General features: G+C 48.3%; 1 protein-coding gene across 2 annotated transcripts in view; it reads left to right on the top strand.

The window, feature by feature from the left end:
• The window catches only part of wtip (WT1 interacting protein), a 54,366-nt gene extending 35,316 nt beyond the window's left edge, over positions 1 to 19,050 (top strand). The window contains exons 3-9 of one of the 2 annotated variants that reach the window (XR_012101953.1): positions 6,066 to 6,133; positions 9,034 to 9,096; positions 9,733 to 9,863; positions 11,207 to 11,258; positions 11,894 to 11,962; positions 16,570 to 16,826; positions 18,887 to 19,050. Coding sequence is in view for 1 of the 2 variants with exons in the window: in XM_073070473.1 (XP_072926574.1) it covers positions 6,066 to 6,133; positions 9,034 to 9,096; positions 9,733 to 9,863; positions 11,207 to 11,258; positions 11,894 to 11,962; positions 16,570 to 16,722 (536 nt within the window). In the remaining variant the exon portion in view is untranslated. Of the gene's footprint in view, positions 1 to 6,065; positions 6,134 to 9,033; positions 9,097 to 9,732; positions 9,864 to 11,206; positions 11,259 to 11,893; positions 11,963 to 16,569; positions 18,848 to 18,886 lie in introns of those variants that run through there. The other variant, XM_073070473.1, reaches the window with a different exon arrangement.
• The last annotated feature ends 8,010 nt before the right edge of the window (positions 19,051 to 27,060 follow it).

Here is a 27,060-nt window from a genome sequence, read left to right as displayed (position 1 = left end):
CCAGACATCCTAGGAATTAACCTCGTGAATCTACGCTGCACTTCCTCTACAGCCAGGATGTCCTTCCTTAACCCTAGAGACCAAAACTGTACATAATACTCCAGGTGTGGTCTCACCAGGGCTCTGTACAAATGCAAGAGGATTTCCTTGCTCTTGTACTCAATTCCCTTTGTAATAAAGGCCAACACTCCATTAGCCTTCTTCACTGCCTGCTGCACTTGCTCATTCACCTTCAGTGACTGATGAACAAGGACTCCGAGATCTCTTTGTATTTCTCCCTTACCCAACTCTACACCGTTCAGATAATAATCTGCCTTCCTGTTCTTACTCCCAAAGTGGATAACCTCACACTTATTCACATTAAACGCCATCTGCCAAGTATCTGCCCACTCACCCAGCCTATCCAAGTCACCCTGAATTCTCCTAACATCCTCATCACATGTCACACTGCCACCCAGTTTAGTATCATCAGCAAATTTGCTGATGTTATTTTCTATGCCTTCATCCAAATCGTTAACGTAAATGGTAAACAGCTGTGGTCCCAATACCGAACCCTGTGGCACCCCACTAGTCACCACCTGCCATTCCGAGAAACACCCATTCACCGCTACCCTTTGCTTTCTATCTGCCAACCAGTTTTCTATCCATGTCAATGCCTTCCCCCCCGATGCCCTGAGCTTTGATTTTACCCACCAATCTTCTATGTGGGACCTTATCAAATGTCTTCTGAAAATCGAGGTACACTACATCCACTGGATCTCCCCCATCTAACTTCCTGGTTACATCCTCGAAAAACTCCAACAGATTAGTCAAGCATGATTTACCCTTGGTAAATCCATGCTGGCTCAGCCCAATCCTATCACTGCTATCTAGATATGCCACTATTTCATCCTTAATAATGGACTCTAGCATCTTTCCCACCACCGATGTCAGGCTGACAGATCGATAGTTCTCTGTTTTCTCCCTCCCTCCTTTCTTAAAAAGTGGGATAACATTAGTCATTCTCCAATCCTCAGGAATTGATCCTGAATCTAAGGAACATTGGAAAATGATTACCAATGCATCCGCAATTTCCAGGGCCACCTCCTTTAGTACCCTAGGGTGCAGACCATCTGGACCTGGGGATTTGTCAGCCTTCAGTCCCATCAGTCTTCTCATCAACGTTTCCTTCCGAATGTCAATCTGTTTCATTTCCTCTGATACCCTGTGTCCTTGGCCCATCCATACATCTGGGAGATTGCTTGTGTCTTCCCTAGTGAAAACAGATCTAAAGTACTTATTAAATTCTTCTGCCATTTCTCTGTTTCCCATAACAATTTCACCCAGTTCATTCTTCAAGGGCCCAACGTTGTTCTTAACTATCTTCTTTCTCTTCAAATACCAAAAAAAAAGCCTTTGCTATCTTCCTTTATATTCCTGGCTAGCTTGCGTTCGTACCTCATTTTTTCTCCCCGCATTGTCTTTTTAGTTAAGTTCTGTTGTTCCTTAAAAACTTCCCAATCATCTGTCCTCCCACTCACCTTAGCTCTGTCATATTTCCTTTTTTTTTTAATACTATGCCATCTCTGACTTCCTTTGTCAACCACTGTGGCCCCTTTCCCCCCTTTGAATCCTTCCTTCTCTGGGGGATGAACTAATTTTGCACCTTGTGCATTATTCCCAAGAATACCTGCCATTGCCGTTCCACTGTCTTTTCTGCTAGGCTATCCGTCCAGTCAACTTTGGCCAGTTCCTCCCTCATGGCTCCATAGTTTCCCTGTTCATCTGCAACACTGACACCTCCGAGCTGCCCTTATCCTTCTCAAATTGCAGATAAAAACTTATCATATTGTGATCACTACCTCCTAATGGCTCCTTTACTGCGAGATCGCTTATCAAATCCTGTTCATTACATAACACTAAATCCAGAATAGTCTTGTCCCTGGTCGGCTCTCGTACAAGCTGTTCCAAGAATGCATCCCGTAGGCACTCTACAAACTCCCTATCCTGGGGTCCAGCACCAACCTGATTCTCCCAGTTCACCTGCATGTTGAAATCCCCCGTAACTACTGCGACATTACCTTTGCCACATGCCAATGTTAACTCCCTATTCAACTTGCACCCAATATCCATGCTACTGTTTGGTGGCCTGTAGACAACACCCATTTGGGTCCTTTTGCCCTTACTGTTCCTCAGTTCTATCCACACAGACTCTACTTCTTCTGATCCTATGTCCCCCCTTGCAAAGGACTGAATCTCATTCCTCACCAACAGGGCCACCCCACCCCCTCTGCCCACATTTCTGTCCCTACGATAGCACGTATACCCTTGTACATTCATTTCCCAGGTCTGATCTCCCTGCAGCCATGTCTCCGTTATCCCAACAACATCATAGTTACCCATTTGCACCTGGGCTTCAAGCTCATCCGCCTTATTTCTGACACTTGGTGCATTCAGATATAGAATTTTTAACCCATTTCTCCTCTCTCAGTTTGAATCGCTGCCTATTGTGCTTAACCCAGCTCCCCTAACTCCCATTGGGCTATACGCCCCTAGAGTTTTGTTGTCCTTCCTAAATTTACTTATTCTTTCAGCACATTTAACTCCATGTTCCGTCAGACCATCCCTCTGTACGTGTGTCCTCCTTATCACTTGTTCCACCCCACCTTCCTCTACTACACACTTAATATTCTGGAACCGTGTAGTCCCCACCTGTCCTTTATTCTTCCTCTCGCTATCCTCTCTCACATTCTGGATCCCCGCCCCCTGCAAATTTAGTTTAAACCCCCCCCCCCCCCCGAGAAGCACTAGCAAACTTCCCTGCAAGAATGTTAGTACCGCTCCAGTTCAGGTGTAAACCGTCCCTTCGGAACAGATCCCACCTTCCCTGGAACAAAGCCCAATTATCTACAAACCTGAAGCCCTCCCTCCTGCACCATCCTCTCAGCCACGTATTAATCTTTATAATCCTCCTGTTCCTTGCCTCATTCGCACGTGGCACAGGTAGCAATCCTGGGCGGATCTTTCAAATTGCCCCCATCTTCAGAAATCCTTCCTTCCTTCCCCCCAAGGGTGAGGTCTTTGGAGCTACTGTTGGTGTTTCTGTAGCTCTGGGCTTGTACAAGTGGGACGCCCCGTCCTCCTTTCGCAGTCCGCCTTGAGAGCATTTCTCCGGTTAGCGCTCTTGTTTTTAATCGTTAAAATCAGCACCCCTGGGCAGGGCAGGGCAGAGGCTGGGACAACTGATGAAGCAAAGCTCTGCGTGGTGGTTGCTCCGAGTTCCGGAACCAGTGGGTATGGCAGGCCCTCAGCCGTGGGAATTCCTTCCCTCGGATTGGAGTGGATTTTTGGAATTCTCTGTGGCAGACTGAGTGCTGAGAGAGGCAGGCTACACTCGGCAAGTCAGAATCCTCAGTCAGTGGTTATGATTTTGGATGATAAGGGCCAGATTACATCAGCTGTGACCTTGTCTGGGAGCACTGGCTCAGAAGCTAGGTGGACACTTCTGCCCTCTGCTGGTACTGACCATGGCAGCTGCAGAGAGTGTGAACAGCCCAGACCATCGCGCAGACCAGTCTCCCACCCGGCAGGCCGTCACGCGGCCCGGCCTCCCACCCGGCAGACCGTCGCGCGGCCCGGCCTCCCACCCGGCAGACCGTCGCGCGGCCCGGCCTCCCACCCGGCAGACCGTCGCGCGGCCCGGCCTCCCACCCGGCAGACCGTCGCGCGGCCCGGCCTCCCACCCGGCAGACCGTCGCGCGGCCCGGCCTCCCACCCGGCAGACCGTCGCGCGGCCCGGCCTCCCACCCCACAGGCCGTCGCGCGGCCCGGCCTCCCACCCGGCAGACCAGTCTCCCACCCCACAGGCCGTCGCGCGGCCCGGCCTCCCACCCGCAGACCGTCTGCACTTCCCATTGTGTCAGGAAGGTGGTGGACATAATCCAAGGCCCCACCCACCACAGATCTTGTATCTGAGAATATAGAACAGTACAGGCCCTTCGACCCACAATATAGTGCTGACTTTTTAAACCTACGTACTCTAAGATCAGTCTTACCCTTCCTTCCCTTAGAGCCCTTCATTTTTTTTTTGAGTGACTGTATATTTGTTGCTCTTATGCGCCTGATGCTGTCTATGACTGTTGTGCATCTTGGCCCTGGAGTAACGCTGTTTCTTTTGGCTGTATTTATGTTTGGTTGAATGGCAATTAAAATTGAACTTAACTAACTTAAATTTGTCTCAACCTCCACCCCTGCTGGCAGGTTCCACACACCCACCATTCTGTTTTTTACAAAAAACACGTGCCTCGGACAACCCTCCCACACTTTCCAACAAACACCTTGAAATTATGCCTCCTTGTATTTGCCATTTCTATCACAAGACAAAGGAGCAGAAGTAGGCCATTCAGCCCATCGAGTCTGCTCCGCCACTCCACCATGAGCTAAACTATTCTCCCATCTAGTTCCAATTTCTGGCTTTTTCCCCATCTCTGTTGGTACCCTGACTAATTAGATACTTATCAATCTCCTTAAAAACCCTCAATGATCGGGCCTCCACAGCTGTATGTGGCCATGAATTCCATAAATCCACGACCCTCTGGCTAAAAAATATTTCTCCTCATCTCTGTTTTAAATGGGTACCCTCTAATTCTAAGACTGTGGCCTCTTGTCCTGGACTCACCCACCAAGGGAAACAACCTTTCCACATCTATTCTGTCCAACCCTTTCAACATTCGAAGTGTTTCTATGAGATCCCCTCTCATTCTTCTATACTCTAATGAATACAATCCAAGAGTCGACAAACCCTCCTCATATGTTAGTCCCTGCATTCCAGGAATCATCCTAGTGAATCTTCTCTGAACTCTCTCCAACATCAGCACATCCCTTCTAAGATAGGGGGCCCAAAACTGCACACAGTATTCCAAATGGGGTCTCACCAGTGCCCCATAGAGCTTCATCAACACCTCCTTACTCTTATACACTATTCCTCTTGAAATGAATGCCAACATAGCATTCGCTTTCCTCACTGCCGATCCAACCTGGTGGTTAACTTTCAGGGTATCCTGCACTAGGATCCCCAAGTCCCTTCGCACTTCGGATTTTTGAATTTTCTCCCCATCTAAATAATATTCTGCCCGATTGTTTCTTCTTCCACAATGTACAACTGTACATTTCTTAACATTGTATCTCATCTGCCATTTCTTTGCCCACTCTCCTAAACTGACCAAGTCTCTCTGCAACCTTTCCGTTTCCTCAGCACTGTCCTGGGAAAGTGTTCTAATTATCTACTCAATATATGGCTCTTTAAATCTTGTACACCTCTATCAAGTTACCTTCCCTCTCCTATGAAACAGCAATCCTTCTGTGCTGAGAGAACTGTACTGTGTGTGTGTGTGAGAGAGAAATACAGACCCTTCAGCCCACCGATCTATGGGCCGTTTTCTCTGGAGCGACGGAGTTGGAGGGGAGATCTGACAGAGGTTTATAAGATTATTATGAGAGGCACAGATAGAGTAGACAGCATCTTTTCCCCAGGGGTGAAATGTCTAATACCAGAGGACATGCATTTAAGGTGTGAGGGGGTCATTTCAAAGATGTGCGGGGCAAGTGTTTTTAAACACAGTGCTGGAATGTGCTGCCTGGGGTGATGATAGAGGCAGAAATATTGGAGACATTTAGACAGGCACATCAATGTGAGGGAACTGGAAGGATATGGACATTGGCTGGGCAAAGGAGGTTAGTTTAGTGGGCTTTTTGATTGCTAAATGAATTGGTTCAGCGTAACATTATGGACCGAAGGACCTGTTCAATGATTATGTTATTGGCTGTCCATTTACACTGGTTCCTCATCATTCTCCCAATGTTCCCATCATTTCCCTTCCAGATTCCATCCCTCACCCACAAAACCTGCACTTGACCATTGCCTCCGTAGGCCACAGTTGGCTTGACGGTTAACTCTCCCACCCAGTGTGGCGGTTAACTGTCCCTGCCCAGCGTGGCAGCTAACGGTCGACTCTCTTCCCTCCGCCCCCAACAGGTCTCTGTGATTCAGTTGAACTTCTAACCTTCAGCTTCCCTCCTCTCCGTAGGTCGGAGGTTACGAGGGAAAGCTTTCTACAATGTCAACGGGAAGGTGTACTGTGAGGAAGATTTCTTGGTGAGTTTACGGTACTGTTATATTTTCTAAAGATGAAGATTTTCAGATTAGCTTTTATTTGTCACATACGTTGTAACGTATAGTTAAGCACACAGAATGCTGGAGGACTCAGCAGGTCGGGCAGCGTCAATGGAAATGAATGAACAGTCGACGTTTTGGGCTGAAACCCTTCATCAGGACACTCTACAGGATCTCTTGTGTGTACATCTAGTGAAATGTGTCGCTTGTGTCAACAACCAGCACAGCTGAAGCACGTGGTGGAGACGGCCTGTAAATATTGTTGTGCTTTCTGTGCCAGCATAGCACGCCTGCAAGACACTAGCCCCAAGACTTGCATCTTTGGAATGTGGGAGGAAACTGGCAGGGTCACAGGGAGAACGTACAGACTCATTGCAGACAATGGTGGGGATTGAACCCAGGTCACTGGTGCTATAGTGTTACGCTGGACACTACCCTGATTTGCCACCTTCCTCACAGGGTCGAGCGTTACCCAGTCTTGCTGTGGGGCAGACGTAAATCTGTGCTCCACCGTCTCTACTCCAACCTCTTGAACCCTCCCCGGCAGCTCGGAAGTTCCTCACTCAGTGTGGTCCTCTGCATGCAGCCCCTGAAACTGGACCCTCAGCAAACCCCCCCACCGTCTCTGAGGCGGAGCTGCAAATTAAAAACCATCCCCTGTACCAGAGGGATAACTTCACTGATCTGTTCTCACGACCCATGGACTCTTCATCTTATGTTCTCAATATTTGTTGGTTTTTTTTCTCTTTTATTTGCAGTTTTCTGTGTTTTGCACATTGGTCCTTTCTGGGTGCGGTCCTTCATTGTGTTCCTTTGTACTTACTGTGAATGCCCACAAGAAAATGAACTTCACGGTTGTGCATGGTGACATAGATGTACTTTAATAATGGATTTATTTTCAATGAGTTTGAGCTCAGCGTGTCGCGCGGTATCTGTGGTACGTGGGGACAGGTAAAGGAATTGTGAGCTGTCATCGGGCCTGATACTTGAATGTATAGTGGCATGAGCGCTGGACTTCGAGGCAAATGGTTCTGTGTTCCGATCTGGCCAGCTTTCCATCTGTTCTGCATTGAGCTTCAAGCTAACAACTTGGCCTCGTTTTTAAAAAAAACAGACAAAATGCTAAAGGAACAGCAAGTTTGCAGCCCGATGTGCCGCAAAGAGGGGAAAAGAAATGTAATTGACATAAAACAGTATGGCACAGTACAGGCCCTTCGAGCCACCAGGTCGTGCAGACCCTTTAACCAGATCCCTTCCCTTCCCTCCCACAACAGCCTTCTATTTCTCTATCATCCATGTGCCCTGTGTATCCTCTAATGCAAATCCTTCCTGAGATATGGAGCCCAAAACTGTTGACAATAGTCCAACTGCAGCCTTATAAAACCTTATAAAGCCTTATGAGGTCTTATAAAACCTCAGCATTATCTTGTTGCTTTTATATTCTATTGGCCTTGAAGTAAATGCCAACATTGAATTTGCTGCCTTTACCACAGACTCAACTGGTAAATTAACCTTCTGCGAGTCTTACACGAGGACTCTTAAATCCTTCTGCAACTCTGATGTTTGAAACTTCTCCCCATTTAGATAATAATGTAGGGATAATAGTTCCCTACACTGTATTCCATCTGCCACTTCTTTGCACATTCTGTCTAAGTCCTGCTGCAATCGCATTGCTTCCTCGGCACTACCTCCCCCTCCACCTGTCTTCGTATCATCTGCAAACTTTGCCACAAAGCCATCGATTCCACTATCTAAATCATTGACAAACAATGTGAAAAGCAGTGACCCCTGAGGAACACCACTTGTCACCTGCAGCCAATCAGAAAAGGCCCCTTTTATTCCCACTTGCTGCCTCCTGCCTGTCAGCCATTCCTCTATCTATGCCGGTGTCTTCCCTCTATCACCATAGGATTTTATCTTGTTAAGTAGCCTCGTGTGGCACCTTATCAAATGCCTTCTGAAAATCCAAGTAAATGACATCCACTGCCTCTCCTTTGTCCACCCTGCTTGTACTTCCTCAAAGAACGATTTCCCTTTGCAGAATCTAGGCTGACTTTTGACTTATTTTATCCTGTGCCTTGTGAACTTTCCTAACAATACTCAGCCACCTCTGCTCTGCTGTCATCCCCACCAGTATCCTCCTGCAGTCCACCTGGGCAAGCTCCTCTCTCACGCTGCTGTAATTCCCTTCAGTCCATCGCGATACTGATCTGTGTGACTTGTGCTTCTCCCTCTCAAATTGCAGGATGTTCTTGGAGACTTGAGACCCGAGTTATAGGGAAAGATTGAATAGTTTAGGACTTTATTCTCCAGAGGAGAATTAGCAGAGATTTGATAATGGTTCTCAAAATTATGAGTATAGATGGAGTAAATGCAGATAAGGCTTTTTCCATTGAGGTTGTGTGAGACTAGAATTAGAGGTCATGGGTTAAAGGTGAAAGGTGAAATACTTAAGGGGAACAAGAGGGTGGGGATCTTCACTCAGGGTGGTGAGTGTGTGGAACGAGCTGCCAGCGAAAGTTGATGTGCGTTCATTTACAACATTCAAGAGAAATTTGGATAGGCATGTGGGTGGGAGGAATATGGTCTAGATGCAGGTCGATGGGCTGAAGGGTTGTTTCTGTGCCATAGTGCTCCGTGTCAGTTGACATTTCAGGCTGTTACCCCATGAGGTTCCTGGTAAAAGAGTTCTTGGTTGTTTGGAATAACATTGACAGTTTATTTCCGTCCATGGATGCTGCCTGACCTGCTGAGTTCCTCCAGTATTCTGTGTGGGTTACCCAACATCTGCAGAATCTCTTGTGCTTAGTGCCATTTGGACCCGCTGATCATAAAGTGGAGTGGGATTTCTGAACTGGGTGTTTGTGGTTTTTTTTTTGCAGTATTCCGGCTTCCAGCAGACGGCGGACAAGTGTTTTGTGTGTGGCCATCTGATAATGGAGATGGTAAGGAACGTGATCACTTCCCAGGATAACAGGAAGTGGGACTGTCCTCAGCTCTGTAGGCCAGGCGGGGCGATTCATTTTTATTTTATGTATGTAGAGATGCAAGCGACAGGCCCTTCGAACTGCACCACCCAGTGACACACCGATTTAACCCTGTCCTAATCACAGGACAATTTATAATGACCAATAACCTGCTAACCTGTGCATCTTTGGACTGTGGGAGGAAACTGGAGCACCCGGAGGATATTCCACGTGTATAAACTCCTTACAGATGTGAGGACACCAGAATTGAACTCCCAACTCCGACGGCCCAAGCTGTAATAGCGTTGCCCTAACCGCTATGCCACCGTGGCTCCCACAATGTATGTGGACCTGTGACAAAGGAAGTAGTTCCTGAGTCACGTTGAGGCCGGGCAGCGGAGAGCAGTGGGACGAGGGGAAACCTGTGCGTGGTGGTGCTTCCCCCACCACCCCTTCTGTTCTGTGTGCCGGGAGGTAGAGGTCAGTTGGGCAACAAGGGGAGAGGAGGGACTGGAATGGAGGGGGTTGGGGGCTTGGGGAATTGTAGGGTGAGGAGAGGTGTTCTGAAGCTTCTCATACTGTGCAATAGTCTGACCCTCCATGTTCTGTGTCCAGATCCTACAGGCACTGGGCAAGTCGTACCACCCAGGCTGTTTCCGCTGTGTGGTGTGTAACGAGTGTCTGGATGGTGTTCCCTTTACCGTTGACGTGGAAAATAACATCTACTGTGTCAAGGATTACCACACGTGAGACTCTTCCTTACCCTGGGACTCAGTGCTGTGTGTCAATGCCGTGTGTGTGTGAGAGCGCGCGCACACTCCTCTACCCAGTGTCTGTTCCCGGTCAGTTGGTGGTCTTGCAGAGACACAATTGAGTCTAAACCAGAGCAACCACAGGCCACTCGGTCCATCGTGCCTGTGCTGGCTCTTTGAGCAGGGTTCACAATGGGTTTGGAAGATCACTTTTCCTTTGTGGGAGCACTTTCACCGGAGGGGCTGCAGTGGTTTGAAGAGGAGGTTCCCCCACCAACACCTTCTCGAGGGAGAGGTGGGGAAGAGCTTTTCCACTGATGCTTACACCTCACTCCCCTGCTCTTCCCTCTGACCCTGTAAATGATCCCTGCGGACACTTGTCCCGTTCGGAATATCGAGTGCGTGGTCTGTGATGACCATGTCTCTATCTCCCTTTGTCTTCACCACCATGAGACATAGGAGCAGGTGTAGGCCATTTGTCCCATTGAGTCTGTTCCACCATTCCATCATGGCTGATTTATTATCCCTCTCAGTTCCTTCTCCCCGTAACACCCTAACTAATCAATCTTTGCTTTAAATACTTTGGCCTCCATGAATTCCACAGGTTCACCACCCTCTCATAAAAGAAATTCCTCCTCATCTCTGTCTTAAATGTGCACCCTCTGGTCTTAGACACCCCACAAGAGGAAGCATCCTCTAACGGGAGACTCGGTTTAACCCCTCTGGCGTACGTTATGAAACTTGTTTTGTGGTAGCAGTCCATTGGAATGATTAATTTAAAAAATATATAAATTTCAGGAAGGTGTGTGTATATATTTTTTTTACCAAAAGGGAGCAAAACATTTTTATGTTTTTCCACTGAGGCCAGGGGAGAAAAAAACCAGAGGTCATGGGTGAAGGGGGAAAAGTTTAAAGGGAACATTGGGGAGGGCTTCTTCACACAGAGTGGTAGGAGTGTGGAATGAGCTGCCAGATGAAATGGTGAATGTGGGCTCACTTTTAACATTTAAGAAAAACTTGGACAGGTACATGGATGAGAGATGTATGGAGAGATATGATCCAGGTGCAGGTCAGTGGGACTGGGCAGAAAAATGGCTCGGCACAGCCAAGAAGGGCCAAAAGGCCTGTTTCAGTCCTGTAATGTTCTATGGTTCTAATTAGGCCATTCAGTCCATTGAGTCTGTTGTGCTATTCCAGTATGGCTCATTTATTACCCTTCTCAACCCCATTTTGTAATGTTCATGGGTTCATTGCCCAGCTGAGTTGGGGGCGGGTTGGGACTGTTCCATCTCTGTGTCTGCCGTCTGTCTAACGTGCCGCAATCTTTGCATTTACAGGGTGTTTGCCCCAAAGTGTGCATCCTGTGGGCACCCCATTCTCCCAGCACAGGTAGGTCTATCTCCATCTCATCCTCTCCCCCTCCTGTCCGTGGATCTCGTCCCCTCCCTGGCCCTTACTGTCCTGATACCTCCACAACCCCCCCCCCCCCCCCCCCACCTTATGCACTGAGTTGTCGTAGAGGTTTGTAGAAGAGCGTGTTGTACAGTGGGCTCAGGTTCAGGTTTGTTATCTCTGTAGCGTGAAATTTGTTTTGTGGCAGCAGTACAGTGCAGAATTTTAAAAATATTGCTCTAAATACTGCAAAATGAGAGTGAAATAGGTAGTGTTCATGACCGTTCAGAAATCTGATGGCGGAGGGTAAGAACCTGCTGGATGGTAGCAGTGAGAAGACATGTCTTGGGCCCAGGATAGATCTTCAGAGATGATAACGCCCAGGAATTGAAACTGCTCTGCCTTTCCACTGTTGATCCCTCGACTTCCCCTTCTCAAAGTTCACAGTCAGTTCCTTGGTCTTGCTGACGTTGAATGTGAGGTGGTTGTTGTGACACCTCTTAACCAGCCGCCTCGTGTTTGAAATTCCACCTGTAGTATTGGTGTCCTCAGCACTGGGGCAGGAGTTGCCAGTCGAGGGTTGTGGGTAGGGGGGTGTAGGTGATGGATTTACCTCTGTGTGTCATTCGCAGGGTTCCGAGGATACGATCCGAGTGGTGTCGATGGACAAGGATTACCACGTGGAGTGTTACCACTGCGAGGTCAGTCTGCACGCTCCCTGCTGCTGGCTTGCTGAGGGTGGGGGAGGAGTCTGTTCACGGTGGTAGGTATGGGAGAGGGGAGGTATCGCTGGGAGTGGCCGACTTGCACAACCCTCACACCCTTACCATCATGTAGGGGCTGTGAAAGAGTGTGAGCTAACCAGTTTGGGGAGGGGCTTGTCGGGCCTATCATGGGGTGAGGCCTCCGCAATTCGTTCATTTTGCCTCCAGCCCCTCCACTCACTCTGCCTTCCCGTGGCCAGCCACCATCTGGTGTGTCCCTTGCAGGACCAGAGTCACCCAGTAGAGTCAGGGACAGAACTTGGTGTGAGGGAGAAGGGTTTAATCCTGGAGGGCTGAGGTTAGCCCAGTGCTACTAGGATATCAGTCCTTGGAGAATGAGAGGAGATTTGATGGAGATATACAAAATTATGATGCCTGCTTGCATTCATCCTGAGGTTCGATGATAATAGAACTAGAGGCCATGGGTTAAGGGTGAAATGTTTAAGAGGAACCTGAGGGGGAAAATTAATCACTCAGAGGGCAGTGTGAGTGTGGAACGAGCTGCCAGTGGATGGAGTTTGATTTCAACGTTTGAGAGAAATTTAGTTAAATACTTGGAAGGGAGGGGGTTTGAGATCACCCTGGTCCACGGGCAGGTCAATGGGATTAGGCAGGTTAATAGTTTGGCACGGGCCAAGGAGCCTGTTTCTGTGCCATGGTGCCCACCCCACCCCCATCTCTCCCATTGGAGACCGGCCAGCGTGTTCTTTGGGAGGTCAAGTATAAGAGGAAGTCTGCTGTTAATGGCACGACCTGTAGGAGCAATGATGAGTGGAATGGTCCAAGCTGCCCAGAAGTGGCTACACAGGGTGGCCGCCTTAGCTCAGAAGATGAGGGAGGGATTCTTTAAAAGCTATTAAATATTGTATGACCTAGACAGGATGGATGTGAAGAGGATGCTTCCTTTTGTGGAGTTCAGGAGCAAAAGGCACAGCCTCATAATAGAGAGATGTCCATCCCTCAACAGAGATGTAGAGGAATTTCGTTACCTTGGAGTCGTGAATCTGGATTTAATTCACCCTCACTCCACCCTTCAAGAAGCGAGGGAGCAGAAGAAAGGAAATTAGTTGGACTGACTTCAGTGGTTGGGAAGATGTTGGAGTGAATTGTTATGGATGAGGTTTTAGAGTGCTTGGAGGCTGATGTCAGAATGGTTCCCTAGAAGGGGAGTCTAGGATCAGAGGGCACAGCCTCAGAGTAGAGGGACGAGGAGAGGCTGTTTCCTACAGTGGGGGAGTCTAGGATCAGAGGGCACAGCCTCAGAGTAGAGGCTGTTTCCTACAGTGGGGGAGTCTAGGATCAGAGGGCACAGCCTCAATAAAGGGACTCCAATTAGAACAGAGATGAGGAGGAATTTTTTCAGCCAAAGGGTGTTGAATCTGTGAAATTGATTGTTACAGATGGCTGTGGAGGCCAAGTGATTGATAGGCTGATAGTTTCTTGTTCAGTCAGGGTGTCAAAGGGTACAGGGAGAAGGCAGGAAAATGGGGTTGAGAAGGGTAATAAATGAGCCATACTGGAATAGCACAACAGACTCAATGGACTGAATGGCCTAATTAGAGCCATAGAACATTACAGCACAGAAACAGGCCTTTTGGCCCTTCTTGGCTGTGCCGAACCATTTTTCTGCCCAGTCCCACTGACCTGCACCTGGACCATATCCCTCCATACATCTCTCATCCATATACCTGTCCAAGTTTTTCTTAAATGTTAAAAGTGAGCCCGCATTCACCACTTCAACTGGCAGATCATTCCACACTCCCACTACTCTCTGTGTGAAGAAGCCCCCCCCCCATGTTCCCTTTAAACTTTTCCCCCTTCACCCTTAACCCATGACCTCTGGTTATTTTCTCCCCGGCCTCAGTGGAAAAAGCCTGCTTGCATTCACTCTCTCTATACCCATCATAATTTTATACACCTCTATCAAATCACCCCTCATTCTCCTACGCTCCAGGGAATAAAGTCCTAACCTATTCAACCTTTCTCTGTAACTCAGTTTCTCAAGTCCCGGCAACATCCTTGTAAATCTTCTCTGCACTCTTTCAACCTTATTAATATCCTTCCTGTAATTAGGTGACCAAAACTGCACACAATACTCCAAATTAGGTTTCACCAATGTCTTATACAACCTCACCATTACATTCCAACTCTTATACTCAATACTTTGATTTATAAAGGCCAAAGTACCAAAAGCTCTCTTTATGACCCTATCTACCTGTGATGCCACCTTTAGGAAATTATGTATCTGTATTCCCAGATCCCTCTGTTCTACTGCACTCCTCAGTGCCCCACCATTTACCTTGTATGTTCTACCTTGGTTTGTCCTTCCAAAGCGCAATACCTCACACTTGTCTGTATAAAACTCCATCTGCCATTTTTCAGCCCATTCCTCCAACTGGTCCAAATCCCTCTGCAAGCTTTGAAAACCTTCCTCACTGTCCACTACACCTCCAATCTTTGATTCATCAGCAAATTTGCTGATCCAATTTGCCACATTATCATCCAGATCATTGATATAGATGGCAAATAACAATGGACCCAGCACTGAACCCTGTGGCACACCACTAGTCACAGGCCTCCACCAAGAGTAGCAATCCTCCCCTACCACTCTCTGGCTTCTCCCATTGAGCCAATGTCTAATCCAATTTACTACCTCTGCATGTATACCTAGCGACTGAATCTTCCTAACTAACCTCCCATGTGGGACCTTGTCAAAGGCCTTACTGAAGTCCATGTATACAACATCCACTGCCTTCCCTTCATCCACTTTCCTGGTAACTTCCTTGAAAAACTCTAATAGATTGGTTAAACATGACCTACCACGCACAAAGCCATGCTGACTTTTTCTAATAAGTCCCTGTCTATCCAAATACTTGTAGATCCTATCTCTTAGTATTTCTTCCAATAATTTACCTACTACCGATGTCAAACTTACCGGCCTATAATTTCCTGGCTTACTTTTTGAGCCTTTTTTAAACAACGGAACTACATGAGCTATCCTCCAATCCTCCGGCACCTGACCCGCGGATATCGACATTTTAAATATTTCTGCCAGGACCCCTGCAATTTCAACACTAGTCTCCTTCAACGTCCGAGGGAATACCCTGTCAGGTCCTGGGGATTTATCTAATCTGATTTGCCTCAAGACAGCAAGCACCTCCTCTTCAATCTGTATAAGTTCCATGACCTACTTGTTTGCCTTGTTTCCACAGACTCCATTCCAGTTTCCTTAGTAAATACAGATGCAAAAAACCCATTTAATATCTCTCCCATTTCTTTTGGTTCCATACATAGCCGACCACTCTGATCTTCAAGAGGACCAATTTTATCCCTTACTATTCTTTTGCTCTTAACATACCTGTAGAAGCTCTTAGGATTCTGCTGCGTGCTTGCCTTTTTTAGACCATCGGATATAGTTGCAGAATTGGACCAGTTGTCCCATCGAGTCTACTCTGTGATTCAATCATGGCTGATCCTCTTTTCCCCTCCTCGGACAACTCCCCAGCTTCCTCCCGTAACCTTAGATGCCATGTCCAATCAAGGCATCGAGTTCAAAAGCCAGGAAATTACACTGCAGCTTTATAAAAACCAGTTGAGCCACATCTGGAGCATCGTACCCAGTTCTGGTCACCCCATTATGGAAAGGATGTTGAGGCTTTGGAGAGGGCGCTGAAGAGGTTTACCAGGATGCTGCCTGGTTTAGAGGGTGTGTGCTGTCATGAGAGGCTGCATAAACTTGGGCTGTTTTCTCTGGAGCGTCGGAGGCTGTGGGGAGATCTGAGAGGTTTGTAAGATTATGAGAGGCACAGTTAGAGCAGACAATTTTCTTTTTTCCTCAGTGAAGAAATGTCATATACTACGGGACATGCATTTATGGTAAGAGGGGAAATTTTGGAGATGATTTGGCAAGGTTTGTTTTACAGATCCTGAAATATGTTGTCAGGGATCTTGGTGCAGACAGATAAGTAGAGGCTCTCGGATACATGTATAGGGAATGGAGGGGCACAGACCGGGGATAGGGATGGGAGGAGTACTGTTCAATTTGGTATTGATGGGCCTGTGTGTGTCTTCTCCCTGTGACCTCATGGATCCCAACAATGTGTGGGGGGGGGGGATTAATGAGTTGATCGATTTCTGTGTATCATCACACTAGTGTGTGGATGAAGGGTCGACTCCTTGTTGATGGGGAGGTGTTGAGAGTGTGATTAAGGGATTATTGTGGGCATCAGTAGGAAAGGCAGTATTTCTGGGGTGCCATGGTTGTGCAGCTGTTAGTGTAATGCTGTTACAGCTCAGGATGTCAGGGTTCAGTCCATCTGTAAGAAGTTTCTTGTCCTTCCCTTCAGAATGTGAGTCTTCTCTGAGTGCTCTGGTTTCGTCCACAGTCAAAAGAGAAACTGCTTGGTGGAGTAATTGGTCGCTGTAGGTTGCCCTGTGATTAGGCTAGGGTTAAATTGGGGGAATGCTGGGTAGTGCAGCTCGTAGAGTCAAAGGCTGTATCTCTACACGAGTTAATACATAACCTGTTTATTGTCTCTCCCTAGGACTGTGGCCTTCAGCTGAACGACGAGGAAACTCGCCGCTGTTACCCCCTGGAGGGGCATCTCCTGTGTCACAGTTGTCACATCCGTCGGATTAACGTCCCCCTACCCCCACATTCGGCGCCCAACTACCAGCTGCACGTTACCGAGCTGTAACTGGAGGCTGCAAACCTCCCTCATGCTGACCAGAAAGGACGCTCCTCTGGGTTGGCCCTGCTGTTGCAACCACACCTGAGCACCTTCATCACCGAGGAGCCCGGGTAGGCGCGGACCCAGTTAACACACGGACCTTGGACGATTTGAGATGCCCTGTAGCGGGACGTCGGCCAGGCAGCGGCTTCCCTTTGGCGGGATGCCCACCAGTCAGGGTTCCTGCTCGGTGGGGGTCGATGCGGCTCAGCCGAGTTGCAGATTCCTGGCTGAGGGCCTGCATAATCCCGCACCTCCTGAGTGACCAAAGCCCTGATTGTCGCCCTCCCCCGAGAGGGTGGGTACTGAGAGAGACTCAGACTGGGCCTTCTGTGTCTGTTCTGCAAATCCTGGAACCCGAACGCAGCCTCTGCACTTATCAATGTTCTGGCTACCGGTCTGATTAACCCTTGCTGTACAGGTCACCACACACACAGACTATGCAAGCAATCACAATTGTTTTATATAAAACCGCTCATCAGTGGTAATGTACAGTGGGCCCACTTCATAATTTTGTAATAGTTTTTTTAAAGTGTACTTTTAATTTTCTAATTGGATGATTCGGTACATTTTCTGTACTGATCATTGGATACGGGCTCCCAGCTCATTAACCCTGTCTCCTGCACCAGTCCCCACCATAGCACTGTGGTGGGCTGAAGGCAGAGTACTGTGCCATACTGTTCTGTATTCTACTGCATCTTGTTGCTGGGTTAACCTTGTGATCATTCTCCATTATCCAGAGGAGGAAAGCCTGTTGCCAATAGGGATGTTATTCCCAGTCCCTGAGGATTCAGTATGTGCCCACAATCAGTCAGTGAATGGGAGGTTGAGAGCTTTTGGGAAATGGTCACACCCGCTCCTGCTGCAAGTCTCAAACCTCCAGGCACTTTTATTTATTCTCCCTTTTTCCTCAACTGTCCCCTGCTGTCCCCCGCCAGCCCCATCACCCCGGCCATGCTGCCCACTGCCACCTCTTCCTGAAGACTCTGAGCCTGCTCAGAATCAGTTTCATTGTCACTTTTGTTTTCTTAAACTCATCACCCCAACTGGGGCACAGGCCACTGAAGGCAGCTTGCCAGAGTCCTCTCTCCTGGGCCAGACTTTCAGGTTGTGCCCAGGGGGAGCCCATCTTCCTCTCCACGGGATGGGGATTTTGAAGCCTCTGTTGCTGTGGGTTTTTACGGGATGGGGTTGCTCTGACTTTCACAGCTGTGCTTGGGACCATCCGTGGCGGAGTCACCAGTGGCTGACATAGTGTGAAATGTCATTTGTTACACGTACATCGTAACATACCGTGGATTGCGTTAGTGACCAACACAGTCTGAGGAAGTGTAACCACACATTCTGGCTGCAACCATGTTTTGGCCCATCAACACCAACAAAAATAGACCAAGCCCTTTTCCCACACACAGGCTTCCACCCCCAGGACAGGCTGGCTCTCTTTGTCATTGGACCCTCAGACTCGCAGGCCTCCGAACTGCACCAGGCCTTTGGGACTCTGACCTTCAGACTTTGACACCGACTCAGTGATCTCCGACCCCGGGACTCACTGACCTGGCTGGGAGGGCAGCGGTAAACGTCTCTCAGGCCTGTCGGCAACATGGGCCGCCTGCCCAGGTGTGTTGTTTGGCAGTGGGACAGTACAAAGTTCTTGCTCCTTCCCCCATGACAAGATGGCCTCCTGCCGTTGCTGGTTCTGCCCTCTTTGTGAGATTCCTTCATCCTCTACAACCCAGCCATGGATTCTCCTCGCTTGTCTCTGAAGACAAGGTCCAGCCTCCTGCTTCCATGCGTTGGCTGGATTCTTGCAATCTCCCCCCCCCCCTCCCCCCCCACCAAAGAATTCTGTACAGCTCCAACAGAGAGCCAGCAGGAGTTGGCAAAGGAATGCTGAGGTGACGTTTCTCCAGCCCAGAAACCACCCCCAGCTGGTGTTGGGGATTGCTGTGGGATTGAGACGGGAGATGTAGAGTTATTTATCTTAAAAGTAAAGCCACATAATATCAACCTAAATTATTAAACCTGTAAATGTTGAAGGTCACTTAACCTTAGATATAATCTGCCTTTTTTCCAAAAATAAAGTTTTTTTTTTTGTAAGTTAACTCTGACCTTGTCTTTTCTACCTTGTCAGCTTTGCTATTTTTTCTTCGTCAACGCATCGCCAACCTCCACTTATCAGCCGTCAAGGAAGTATAGAGAAAGGTGCTGGAAAAGGGCCAGTAACATGAAGGATCCCACCCAACCTGCTCACGGACTGTTTTGTCTTCCTCCTATCAGGGCCACCAGGCTCAAACAAAAGGGTTGTGATGGGTGATTTTAACTTTACTAATATTGACTGGCATCTCCCTAGAGCGAGGGGTTTAGGTGGGGTGGAGTTTGTTAGGTGTGTTTAGGAAGGTTTCCTGATGCATTATGCCAACTAGAGGAGAGGCTGTACTTGATGTGGTATTGTAGGGAGACCAGAACTGTATACAATATTCCAGATGTGGCCTAACCAGAGTTTTATAAAGTTGCAACATAACCTCCAGACCTTTAAACTCAACGCCTGGACTAATAGGGGCAAGAATGCCGTAAACCACCCTATCAACCTGTGTAACCACTTTCAAAGAGCTATGAACTTGGACCCCGAGATCTCTACTCAGCAACACTGTTAAGGGTCTTGTCCTTAACCGTGTACTGTCCCTTTACATTTGCCCTACCAAGATGCAACACCTCTCATTTATCTGGGTTAGACTTCAGGAGTGAGAGATACCATCTTGTTGAGTGGTGTCACAGCAACAACTTTACTCAATGTCAATAAGACCAAAGCTTTTATTGTGGATCAGAAGTGGAGAGAGAGAGAGAGCAATTTCAAGTTCCTGGGTGTCAGTATCTCTGAGGATCTAACCTGGACCCAACATATCGATGCATCTGTGAGGAAGGCAAGACAGCCACTGCATTTCATTAGGAGTTGAAGGAGATCTGGTATGTCATAAAAGGCACTTGCAAATTTCTACAGCTGTACCCCGAAGAGCATTTCAGCTGCCTGCATCACCGTCTGGTGTGGAGGGTGGAAAGTTGAAGGTGCTACACAGGAAGGAAATAGGCTGCAGAGAGTTGTGACATTAGCACAATCATGGGCACTGGCCTCTGTAGCATCCAGGGCATCTTCAAGGAGCAATGCCTCAAAAAGGTGGCTTCTATCATTAAGGACCCCCCATCACCCAGGACATTCCCTGTTAACATTAGTGAGGAGGTACAGGTATCTGAAGACACACCCAACAATTCAGGAACAGCTTCTTCCCTTCTGCCATCTGATTTCTGAATGGACATTGAGCCGGTAAACACTACATCACTACTTTTTAATTTCTATTTTTGCACTTATTTAGCTACTCTATATATGGACCCAAAACACCGATGTACTGTAATTCACAGGTTTTCTCTCCACTTTGTACTGCTGTTACATAACAAATGTCACGACTTATGCCATTGATTCTGAACCCCCAGTCTCGACGCCTCCCTCTCTAACCCTAGACCACTTCAACGATAGCCACTTCGCTTTTTATTGGCTCAAATAAAACTTGCCCCAACAAGGTTTGCAACGAGACCGCCAAAAGAAAATGGGATCTCCCAGTGGCCACCCCTTTTAATTTCACTTCCCATTCCATTCCATGGCCGCCTCTGCTGTCGTGATGAGGCCACGTTCAGGTTGGAGGAGCAACACCTTATATTCCATCTGCATAGCCTCCAATCTAATGCCATGAGCGTCGATTTCTCAAATTTAAGGTAATCTTCCCCCCCCCCCGTCACCATTCCCCATTCCTTTTTCTCTCAATCACCTTATCTCCCCCTTTTCTTTCTTCCATGGCCTCTGCCCTCCCCTGTCAGAGTTCCTTTTCTCCAGACTTGTATGACTCACCAATCGACTTCCCAGCTCTTTACTTCAACCCCCCCCGCCCGTTTCACCTGTCACCTTGTGGTTTTTCTGCCCCTCTTCCCCCCCAACTACTCGTCTTTTTTGCCAATCACCTTTCCAGCTCTCAGCCTCACCCCACCCCCTCTGGTCTTCTGTCATTTCGCATTTTCCCCCTCCCCCTCCTACTTTCAGATCTCTTACTATCTTTCCTTTCAGTCAGTCCTGACGAAGGGTCTTGGCCCGAAACGTCGACAGTGCTTCTCCCTATAGATGCTGCCTGACCTGCTGAGTTCCACCAGCATTTTGTGTGTGTTGCTCAGATCTCAGCATCAAATAACAATTACAGCACGGGAACAGGCCATCTCGGCCCTTCTAGACCATTCCGAACGCTTCTCTCACCTAGTCCCACTGGCCCGCACTCAGCCCATAACCCTCCACTCCTTTCCTGTCCATATACCTATCCAATTTTACTTTAAATGACAATACCGAACCTGCCTCTACCACTTCTACTGGAAGCTCGTTCCACACAGCTACCACTCTGAGTTGTGCTACCCTTAAACTTCTGCCCCCTAACTCTTAAATCATGTCTTGTTTGAATCTCCCCTACTCTCAATGGAAAAAGCCTATCCACGTTTACTCTATCTATCCCCCTCATAATTTTAAATACCTCTATCAAGTCCCCCTCAACCTTCTACACTCCAAAGAATAAAGACCTAACTTGTCCAACCTTTCTCAGTAACTTAGGTGCTGAAACCCAGGTAACATTCTAGTAAATCTCCTCTGTACTCTCTCTATTTTGTTGACATCTTTCCTATAATTCAGTGACCAGAACTGTACACAATATTCCAAATTTGGCCTCACCAATGCCCGTAGATTTTCTCCTGTTTGCAGTTTTCAAATGCCTTGCCTGCAATGTTGTCTGTCTCCACTCGCTATGTCAAAGGAGAGCTCGGCAGTGTCACCGACTCCACACACGGGGGCAGCACTGAGCTGATCTGCGACGGCTGGTGTCCACTCCCCAGAATGAAGTTTATTCTGGTATGGAAAGAACAGAAAATCTTACAAAGAGTAGTAGATGTGGCCCAATCCATCGGGTAAAGCCCTCCCCACCACTGAGCGCTGTCGCAGGAAAGCATCAAGGACCCCCAGCACCCAGGACAAGCTCTCTTCTCACTGCTGTCTTCAGGAAGGAGGTACAGGAGCCTCAGGACCCACTCCACCAGGTTATTACCCCTCAACCATCAGGAAGGAGGTACAGCAGCCTCAGGACCCACTCCACCAGGTTCAGGAACAGTCATTACCCCTCAACCATCAGGAAGGAGGTACAGCAGCCTCAGGACCCACTCCACCAGGTTCAGGAACAGTTATTACCCCTCAACCATCAGGAAGGAGGTACAGCAGCCTCAGGACCCACTCCACCAGGTTCAGGAACAGTCATTACCCCTCAACCATCAGGAAGGAGGTACAGGAGCCTCAGGACCCACTCCACCAGGTTATTACCCCTCAACAATCAGGAAGGAGGTACAGGAGCCTCAGGACCCACACCACCAGGTTATTACCCCTCAGTCATCAGGAAGGAGGTACAGCAGCCTCAGGACCCACTCCACCAGGTTATTACCCCTCAACCATCAGGAAGGAGGTACAGGAGCCTCAAGACCCACTCCACCAGGTTATTACCCCTCAACCATCAGGAAGGAGGTACAGCAGCCTCAGGACCCACACCACCAGGTTCAGGGACAGTTATTACCCCTCAACCATCAGGAAGGAAGTACAGCAGCCTCAGGACCCACACCACCAGGTTCAGGGACAGTTATTACCCCTCAACCATCAGGAAGGAAGTACAGGAGCCTCAGGACCCACTCCACCAGGTTATTACCCCTCAACCATCAGGAAGGAGGTACAGGAGCCTCAGGACCCACTCCACCAGGTTATTACCCCTCAACCATCAGGAAGGAGGTACAGGAGCCTCAGGACCCACTCCACCAGGTTATTACCCCATAACCATCAGGAAGGAGGTACAGGAGCCTCGGGGCCCACTCCACCACGTTCAGGAACAGTCATTACCCCTCAACCATCAGGATGGAGGTACAGGAGCCTCAGGAACAATTATTGGCCCTCAACCATCGGGCTCTTCATTCAACTTCACTCACCCCAATGCTGAACTGTCTCCACAACCTATGGACTCACTTTCAAAGACTCTTCATCTCATGTTCTTGATGTTTATTGCTCATTTTTAAAAAATTGTTTCTTTATTTTTTGTATTTGCACAGTTTGTTGTCTTTTGTACACCGGTTAAATGCCCAAGTTGGTGCGGACTTTCATGGATTATTATTCATTGTGGATGTATTGAATATGTCCACAAGAAAATGATTTGCGGGTTTGTATCTGGTGACATGTGTGTACTTTGATAATAAATTTTCTTCAACTTTGAAGGTGGGTGCTGAAGGCTGGGAGATCCCGGGAGTGGGGTTGCCTGTGTTACTGACTCTCACAAAGTGCTGGAACGCAGCAGGTCAGGCAACAACTATGGAGAGGAATGAACAATGGCTGAGACCCTGGCAGATCCGTCCTGGGTTACCGTCAGGAGAGGGAAAATTGGGTGAGTAGCCGGATGTGAACATGGGCAGGAAGGGTGACAAACTCCCTCAGCGAGTTGAGGGAGTAGGACAGGACCTGCAGGGTTGTGATCTCAGGATTGCTACCCGTACCACGTGTTAATCAGGCAGTAGGAGGATGATACAAGGCGAGGGAGGGCATCAGAGTTTTGGGTCATTGGGCTCTCTTCCAAGGCAGATGGGACCGGTACAGACGGGTCATTTTGCACTTGAACTGCAGGGGGACTAAATTCCTAACAGGAAGGTTTGTTCGAGCTGCAGCAGAGATGCGAAGGCGGAGTGGCTGTGGGGGAGAGGAGATGCTGGTTGTCCCTCGTCTCAACAATGACAGGAAACTAGTAAACAAACCGTTCCACTGCCGACCTCGGAAGACTTGGTTCAGTGGATAACCATCTCCTTCGAACGTTCCAGAACTGCCGTCGGAAATCAGCCGCCAGGCATGCCCCTGAGGTACGAGGCCCTCCGGCTACCCTCATCTGGTTTAGACGCTTGTTGAAGCGGTGTGTTGGAACGTGGCCGCTGCCGCCTGCAAACAGTTACTTGGAGCCGGTGGGGGTATAAATATTTGGGTAGACATGTACTGATTCAGGATAGTCAGCATGGCTTCGAGTGTGATAAGTCGTGTCCAACCAATCTTAGAGTTTCCCAGGAAGTTACCAGGAAAGTTGATGAAGGCAAGGCAGTTGATGTTGTCTGCACGGACTGGGCAAGGCATTTGACAAGGTCCCACATGGGAGGTTTGCCAAGAAGGTTGAGTCGCTCGGCATCCAGGATGAGGTAGTAGATTGGATTAGAGACTGGCTTTGTGGGAGAAGCAGAGAGTTGCCTCTCTGACTGGAGGCCTGTGACTAGTGGGGTGCCTCAGGGATGGGTGCTGGGTCCGTTGTTGTTTGTCGTCTATATCAATGATCTGGATGATGTGGTAAACTGAAAATTTACGTCTGGGGTTTTAGTGGACGTTGGCCAAGACTATCAAAGCTTGCAGCGGGATCTGGACCAGTTGGAAAAAGCAGATGGAATTTAATGCAGGCCAACCGGAGTAGGTCTGACCCAGGGACCGCAGGGCACCGAGCAGTGTGGTAGAACGAAGTGACCTGGGAATACAGGTCCATAATTCATTGAAAGTGGTGTCACAGGTAGACTGGGTCATAAAGAATGATTTATGAAGGCCAATGTGCCAAAAGCGAAGTATCGAGAACAGGAGATGGGATGTTATGTTGAAGTTGTATGAGGTTTAATCTGGAGAATTGTCTGCAGTTTTTAATCACCTACCGACGGGAAAGAGGTAAGCAAGGTTGAAAGAGGAGAGAAAATTTACGAGGATGTTGCCAGGTCTGAAGGACGTGAATAGATTAGGACTTTATTCCTTGGAACGTAGAAGATTGAGGGGGCATTTACAAAACTAGGAGGGTAAATGTTTAGATGAGAGGGGGCGCGGAGGGTCGGGTGGGTACACGGATGAGGGGGGCGCGGAGGGTCGGGTGGGTACACGGATGAGGGGGCGCGGAGGGTCGGGTGGGTACACGGATGAGGGGGGCGCGGAGGGTCGGGTGGGTACACGGATGAGGGGGCGCGGAGGGTCGGGTGGGTACACGGATGAGGGGGGCAGAAGGTCGGATGAGTACATGGGTGAGTATGGAAGGTGGGAGGAGTACAGAGATGTATGTTTCAGATGAGGGAGGATGGGACGAGATGGAATAACAGTTCAGCACAGACTAGATGGGGTGGAGGGCCAGTTCCTGTGATGTAGTGTTCCAGGACCTCAACCACCATCTGAAAAACAGAAACCCAAAGATGCACTTCCTCCCATCGGAGATATTTATCAGCACCGGGGCCCTCCCGTATCACTGTCAGTGACCGACCCATCGGAGATATTTATCAGCACCGGGGCCCTCCCGTATCACTGTCAGTGACCGACCCATCGGAGATATTTATCAGCACCGGGGCCCTCCCGTATCATTGTCAGTGATCCATCCAGTAACCTGGGCTCCTACCATCAGGACAAGGACAGGGTTAGGGAACAGCTTCTTCCCCCAGGCTGTGAGACTACACGTCTGCAACTTTCATTTCATTCTAGCCTGTACCAAGGAAAAACCACCAGTAACTCTTTTCCTTTCAAGAACTTGTCACATATCAAACACCAGTGGTGGTATATTACTTTATGTACAAAAAAAACCCACAGCACAATACAGGCCCTTCAGCCAACAAAGCTGTGCCTACCTTAAAACTACCTAGGCTTTATCCACAGCCCTCTTTCTCAGAGCTCCATGTAGCCATCCAGGAGTCTCTTAAAAGACTGTCATTTCTGCCTCCACCACTCTGTGTAAAAAAAAACTTACCCCTGATATCTCCTCTGTACCTACTTCCAAGCACCTTAAAACTGTGCCCTCTCATGCTAGACATTCCAGTCCTGGGGAAAAGCCTCTGATTATCCACACGATCAATGCTTCTCATCATCTTATCCTCTATCAAGTCACGTCTCATTCTCCATCACTCCAAGGAGAAAAGGCCGAGTTCACTCAACCTATTCTCATAAGGCGTGCTCCCCAATCCAGGCAACATCCTTGTAAATCTCCTCTGCACCCTTTCTATACTTTCTACATCCTTCCTGTAGTGAGGCGACCAGAACTGAGCACAGTACTCGCAACAACACACACAAAATGCTGGTGGAACACAGCAGGACAGGCAGCATCTATAGGGAGAAGCACTGTCGACGTTTCGGGCTGAGACCCTTCGTCAGGACAGTATTCCAAGTGGGGTCCGACCAGGGTTCAAAAAGCTGTAACACTGAAATCTCATTGAAACCTATTGAATGTTGAAAGGCCTTGAACGAGTGGACGAGGAGAGGATAACATTACCTCTTGGCTCTTACATGTATTGTGTTGTGCACCTTGGTCTGGAGGAAAGTTGTTTTGTTCGGTGGTATATACGTGTACGGTTGTGTGGGAGTTATATGTACTGTGTTGTGCACCTTGGTCCGGAGGAAAGTTGTTTTGTTCGGTGGTATATACGTGTACGGTTGTGTGGGAGTTATATGTACTGTGTTGTGCACCTTGGTCCGGAGGAAAGTTGTTTTGTTCGGTGGTATATACGTGTACGGTTGTGTGGGAGTTATATGTACTGTGTTGTGCACCTTGGTCCGGAGGAAAGTTGTTTTGTTCGGTGGTATATACGTGTACGGTTGTGTGGGAGTTATATGTACTGTGTTGTGCACCTTGGTCCGGAGGAAAGTTGTTTTGTTCGGTGGTATATACGTGTACGGTTGTGTGGGAGTTATATGTACTGTGTTGTGCACCTTGGTCCGGAGGAAAGTTGTTTTGTTCGGTGGTATATACGTGTACGGTTGTGTGGGAGTTATATGTACTGTGTTGTGCACCTTGGTCCGGAGGAAAGTTGTTTTGTTCGGTGGTATATACGTGTACGGTTGTGTGGGAGTTATATGTACTGTGTTGTGCACCTTGGTCCGGAGGAACATTGTTTTGTTCGGTGGTATATACGTGTACGGTTGTGTGGGAGTTATATGTACTGTGTTGTGCACCTTGGTCCGGAGGAACATTGTTTTGTTCAGTGGTATACACATGTACAGTTGTGAGTTATATGTATTGTGTTGTGCACCTTGGTCTGGAGGAAAGCTGTTTTATTGGTTTTCCTGCACTGTTTATTCACTGTTGTCATTTATATATTTTTGTCTTGCTGTCACAAAATAACAAATTATACATCAAAAATGCAAAATGATAAACACGATGCTGCTTTTGAACATTGCTGGCTCGAAACAGAAGACTGAAGAGACGAGAC

Source organism: Hemitrygon akajei, chromosome 17, assembly GCF_048418815.1.
Source record: "Hemitrygon akajei chromosome 17, sHemAka1.3, whole genome shotgun sequence".
Classification (NCBI taxonomy): Eukaryota; Metazoa; Chordata; class Chondrichthyes; order Myliobatiformes; family Dasyatidae; genus Hemitrygon; species Hemitrygon akajei.
The sequence above is the reverse complement of the archived record's forward strand: the minus strand, read 5'-3'. Positions and strand labels throughout refer to the sequence as shown.